Genomic DNA, 5,646 nt, shown 5'->3' on the forward strand with positions numbered 1-5,646 from the left:
ACTGACAATCTTCTTGATGATATATCTTCATGTAATTGTCATCAAAGGTGACATAGTTGGTTTCTTCAATCTTTCTATATTTCTTATTCAGAACCCTATATGACTTTGAAGTTAAAGAATAACCCAAAAAATTCCTTCATCTACTTTCACATCGAATTTATTCTGATTTTCTTTAGAGTTGAAAAGAAAGCACCTAGAACGAAACACATAAAAGAATTTAACGTTAGGTTTTCGATTGTTCAAGATTTCATAAGGAGTAATGAGAAATATTTGTTGATATAGGAACGGTTAGGTGTGAAACAAGTAGTTGAAATAGTGTCGAGGAAGATTCACAAATGATAACATCGTCTTTGCAGCTTCACAAAGAGAGCAGTTTCGTCTTTCAACTACATCGTTCTGATGTGGAGTGTAAGGCGAAGAAAAGTTTTGATCTATCACTTTGCTAGTTAAGAATTCTTCAAATTCTTGTTTTTTGAATTCCGAACCGTTGTCACTAAGAATTTTCCGAAACGGCTTTCGTAATTGTAGCTCAACCTGCTTGATGAAATCTATCAGCTTCGGAGTTGCATCTGATTTTTGTCTAAGAAAAAACACCCAGGTCATTCTAGAAAAATCATCAACAATAACCAGAATATATTTATTACCACCGATACATTCGATGGCCGATGGACCACAAAGATCAATGTGCAACAATTCTAGTGGCTCAATGATTTTGGTATTGATGATGGTTGAGTGACTCTTCCTGATTTATTTTCCGAGCTCACAGGCAGCAAATAAATGTTACTTATCGAACTTCAGAATATGTAAACCACGAACATGATCACCAATGACAAGCTTGTTTATATCCTTGAAGTTCAGATGAGAAAGCCTTTTGTGCCATATCCAACTATCATCCGAAGATGCTTTTGTAAGCAAGCAAATAGATGGCTTCCCTTTTATTGGATTCGGATTCAGAGGATACATCTCTCCCTTACTTTTAGACTCTAGAAGCACTGCCTTAGATTTCTTTTCAATTATCTTTGAGCCTTCTTCATCAAATGAAACCTTCAGTCCTATACCTACAACCAATTGTAAAACACTTATCAGATTGTCTTGCAGGCCCTCGACACATGCTACCATCCTAATCGAGAATTCACCATTCATAATCATTCCATATCCTTTTATCTCCCAGTGACGTTGTTTCCAAACTTCACTCTACCGCCATCCTTTAAAGATCTAAACTCTCATAATTCTTCTCTTCTCCCAGTCATCTAACAAGAACAACCATTATCAATATACCATTCCGAATCGTACTGTTCGTCACACATAACCTGCAAAATTTAGAGAGATTTAGGAACCCAAACCATCATGGGTACTTGTGAGGATTTCTTTGAACATGAAATATCTTAGTTTTATCAACCCAAAATGATTTTCTTTTCAAAACATGATTCTTCCCTATTACGATTTTAAAAACTTCCACTTTGTTATCACAAAGATTAATTTCAACAAAATTGAATTTTCGTGGAATATATTCTTTGATTTTTGGAGGCATGCTTTTAGAAAATGTTTTTTCTTTCTTTATTAAGTTTGCTTCTTATTCCTTGAAAGTAACCTCAGGTTCCGAAACCACTTTACTTTTACCCTTAAAATCTTTTGAATTGTTAATAGGTTTTGAAAACTGTGTATTTTTAGAAAACTTTGATTTTGGCTTGTCAATTTGTTTCGAAACTTGTGATTTTGGAGAAAAATTTGACTTTGATTTCAAAATTTGAGAAGAATCAACTTTCTGAGTAGAAGATCATTTTGAATTGACGGAACTTTGATTTGAATTCTTATTTTTCCAAAAACTCTTTCTTTCTTTCCAATTCTTCCTATATCTAGCATTCAATTGTCTTTTCCTAGCAATAAGTTCTTCAGCAGACTTATGAATATTAGATTTCGGTTTTTCTTTTCCAACTATCGTTTCATGTTGTTCTGAAGAGGTCTCACTTGAAACATATTTTGTGCCACTAGGCCCTGCTTTATCGTAACAAAGATCCACACGATTCATGTTGTTCTGAAGAGGTCTCACTTGAAACATATTTTGTGCCACTAGGCCCTGCTTTATCGTAACAAAGATCCACACGATTCAATGGTTCTGAAACGTATTTTCATTTATTTTCCAAGAGGTTATTTCTGAAAGACCTTTTGTATCATCGACATTATCTATTGGCTTCGACCAGAAGAATTCATCGCATCCATTCACATTATCATCAGCAACCAGAGACGTTAGTTTAGATGTATCATTTTTTTCAGACTTTTCTTAACAAGAACCTGATTTGGTACAATTTGGACTTTCGGAAAAAACAGTTGCTTTTTCTTTCAAAACATTTGAATCTTTGTTTTCAATAATTCGAACGGATTCGATTGAGTTTTCTGAAATCAAAATTTTCTTAGGTTCATTATCATTTTGCACAAAAATAGAACAATTAATTTCATACTCTAAAGAAATTTCATTCATATCACTTTCATCAAATTCAGAAACGTCTTCGGAATCAAAAGTATTTTCTGAATGTAATTTCTTATATACTGAGTCATATTTTGCATAACAGTCAATTTGATTTGTTATTTATCCTTTTTATTTAACATTTCCTTCTGATGTGCACAAAAGTACCCACTAATTTTAATATTTATAACCTAACAAACTTAAACTATCTATGCACTTATAGGCAGTGTACCTAGTCAGATTACAATATAGTTTGGGTAAGTCGGGTGTCGATCACAGGGAACGGTGTTACTAATTAATTTAATTACTATTAAATTAACCTAATTATTAACAAGTTTAAAAGGGGCTTTATCTGACTTTACAAGATTAGACGAACTTAAATCAAATTCAATAAGTAAAAACACACTCTTGTTTAGTTTGAATCCACTTCTTCTTTATGGCTAGCTAATGATTATGGATTATTAAGTTGGTTTTTAGTTGTATTAGTAATTTTAGTTCTAACTTTACCAATAATTAACCAATTCATGTCAAACCATGTATGTTCACACACAATTAAACACAGAACTAATTATGAATATAAATATGCTATGTAAGATTTGTTATATAAACGCAATTATAGTCACAATACACGTTCTCTAGCACAGCTAAGCTTATTTACTCTAACTACTAACTAAGATTGGTCAATCCTAGCTCTAACAATTCAATGTTCACTAAATCATTAGGTAAACAAGTTCATGCACTTAATGGTCACTAAACTACACAGAACATGCAATCAAACAATTAGAGAAACAAACATAAGCATGCTAGGTAATACAAATCAAACACAAGCAATTTTACCAACTGAATAGATCCATAAAAATTAAGCTATTCATAAGTTAGAAGCATCATCTAGCTAAACAAGAGTAGCTAGATTCAGCTGCTTATCATAGCAACTAACAAACTAACACAATTCAAAGTGTAATAAAACATGTTCCTAATTAACTAAAATATGGACCTTTTCTCTTTTTGGTGTTGAAAACCTTTTTCCAGAGCCTTTCTTCCGCTCCAAATCGCCTTCTAGAACTCCTTCCTTCAGCCAAAAAGTCCCCCTCTCGTAATGATCAGGAATACTTAAATAGGCTCCAAAATCTCGCGCCACGTCGTGGCTATCCGGGCCACGTCGTGGGCTCCAAGTTATCCTTACCGAGCAAGGATTCCTCCATAACGCGATCTTTATCTTCTAGAATTCTCATGCCACATCGTGGCTAGCTTTGCCACGTCGTGGGTTTAGTAATTTTCGTGGATTTATTCATCTCTTGTGTTCCAAGTCTCCCATGTTCTACATATTGTCACTTTTGGTCCCTCTCTTCGAAAATACTTTTAATTGACTGAAAATAACAATTTAAAGTCATAAGTACCGTTATTCTAAACATATTATCAACTTATTAATAAAAATGTATTTAAATATTGCCTAAAAATAGGTATAAATATGGAAATATCACCTTCATCATATTTTTGTGATCTTTGGACTGAATTTACTCCTCAATTTCTCAAGTCTAACCTTGTATGAATCAGAAACGTCATCTAAAGAAACAATTGATTCGCATTTATAACAATCGGCATCGATTTCATCCTCTTTCAATTCAAGAAAGGGAAAAATCATTTTATGCAAATCTTTCCCTATTTCACAATCCAAATGCAAATGAGTATTATTATTATATAAACGTTTTGCAATCAAAGAAAAAATATTCCTCTGTTTTAAAAGTTGAATGCTACCTCTTTTAAGGTAAATAATGTCATCTTTTGATCTAGTGAGCTCTACTTCCTGTGACTCCGTTCTTAATCTTCTCTCTTCACTCTTAAATGTTACCCTATTGAGTTGATCATTCAGATTAGAATTACTAAGACGAGTTCTTTTTAAAGTATCACTAAAATTTGAAATAGTATACTTTAAATCATCTGGTTCAGAGTCATAACAAGACACATGAATATTAAGAGATTTTAGGATAGAATTTACCTTATCAACCACTTTCTCACATTCTTTCACTTGCTCTGAAACCAACTTCGCAGCAAAACAACTTTCAGAAGTTTGACCACTGTCAGTAGCATACCCTCTTTGTTCCGAAACTCTGTTCTAAACCATTAAGCACTTTCCTTCTTAACCCTACAATTCGTACTTTACCATAAAGCACCCGCCATGTGTGGCTTTCCTGACCTCATCATCCTCCGAGTCTGTAGACCACACCTCAACTCGTCCATCATCATCACTGCCTTCTTGTACGACCAACGCTGGATTCGCATTTGATGCATTCTTTTTCCTAAGCTCCTCTATCTTCTGAACATAATAGACTTTGTCATTTTCTTTTACACTTTTCACATTTTGCTTCCTTAACATACATTCCTTCGCAAAGTGATTCTTGCCATCACAGTAATTACAATCATAACGTGAATCACCCAACAACTTCTTTTCCTTTTTCTCATCATCATTCCTAGAGTTCTTAAGAATCTCATCTCTAGGCTTTTCTAAACTAGAATTACCTTACCTGAAATTGTTTTTGTAACGGGAGAAATTCTTCTTATAGAACTTCTTGGGATTGGATACCAAAAGAGCCTTGTCATCTTTTGAGATTTCGCTTTCCAAAATTTTAGATTCAGAATCTTCTTCTGCTGACTTCATTTCCTTTGCAACTAATGCTAAGGATCCCATGCTTGAAACAAGCTTTACTTCCTTTGTTACTTCCTCTTCATAAAATCTTAGAATACCCACAAGTTTGGCCAACATATAGCTCTTAAATTGTTCGTGTGTCATCACAGTGGACACAGTAACCTTCCATTCTTACCTAAGACCATTCATGAACGTGACTTTCTGTTTAATAACACGTTGCTCAAGATTATATTTAAGCATTCTGCTTAGCAAGTGGTTGAAGTGATTGAACGTCTGATCCAACTTCTCATCGGGTTTTTGTATGAAAGAACCAAACTCAGAAAACATAGTCATTTGCAAAGAGTGTTCAAGATCAGCATCTTCTTAATACAACTCCTTTAGCCTGTCCCATATACCCTTAGAAGTATCACATGCACTAACAAGACGAAAGTGTCTGGAGGAAGAGCAAATTGAATCATTCTCATAGCCTTTATGTTGCTCATAACTTTATTCTTCTCATCCTATGGAATATCAGTATGTTCAAGAACGAGTGCATTGT

General features: G+C 33.9%; 1 protein-coding gene across 1 annotated transcript; it reads right to left on the bottom strand.

Moving 5' to 3' along the window:
* Positions 1-288: 288 nt before the first annotated feature.
* On the bottom strand, positions 289-5,441 carry LOC111877473 (uncharacterized). Its single transcript, XM_052764932.1, has 7 exons — positions 5,284-5,441; positions 4,987-5,196; positions 4,659-4,932; positions 4,461-4,577; positions 1,256-1,310; positions 785-1,058; positions 289-604 (listed from the first exon to the last, which is right to left on the bottom strand). Exons 1-7 carry the CDS (start codon positions 5,439-5,441, stop codon positions 289-291), a joined length of 1,404 nt encoding a protein of 467 aa, XP_052620892.1.
* Positions 5,442-5,646: the final 205 nt, after the last annotated feature.

The sequence above is a fragment of the Lactuca sativa genome, chromosome 6 (genome assembly GCF_002870075.4).
Source record: "Lactuca sativa cultivar Salinas chromosome 6, Lsat_Salinas_v11, whole genome shotgun sequence".
Lineage (NCBI taxonomy): Eukaryota > Viridiplantae > Streptophyta > Magnoliopsida > Asterales > Asteraceae > Lactuca > Lactuca sativa.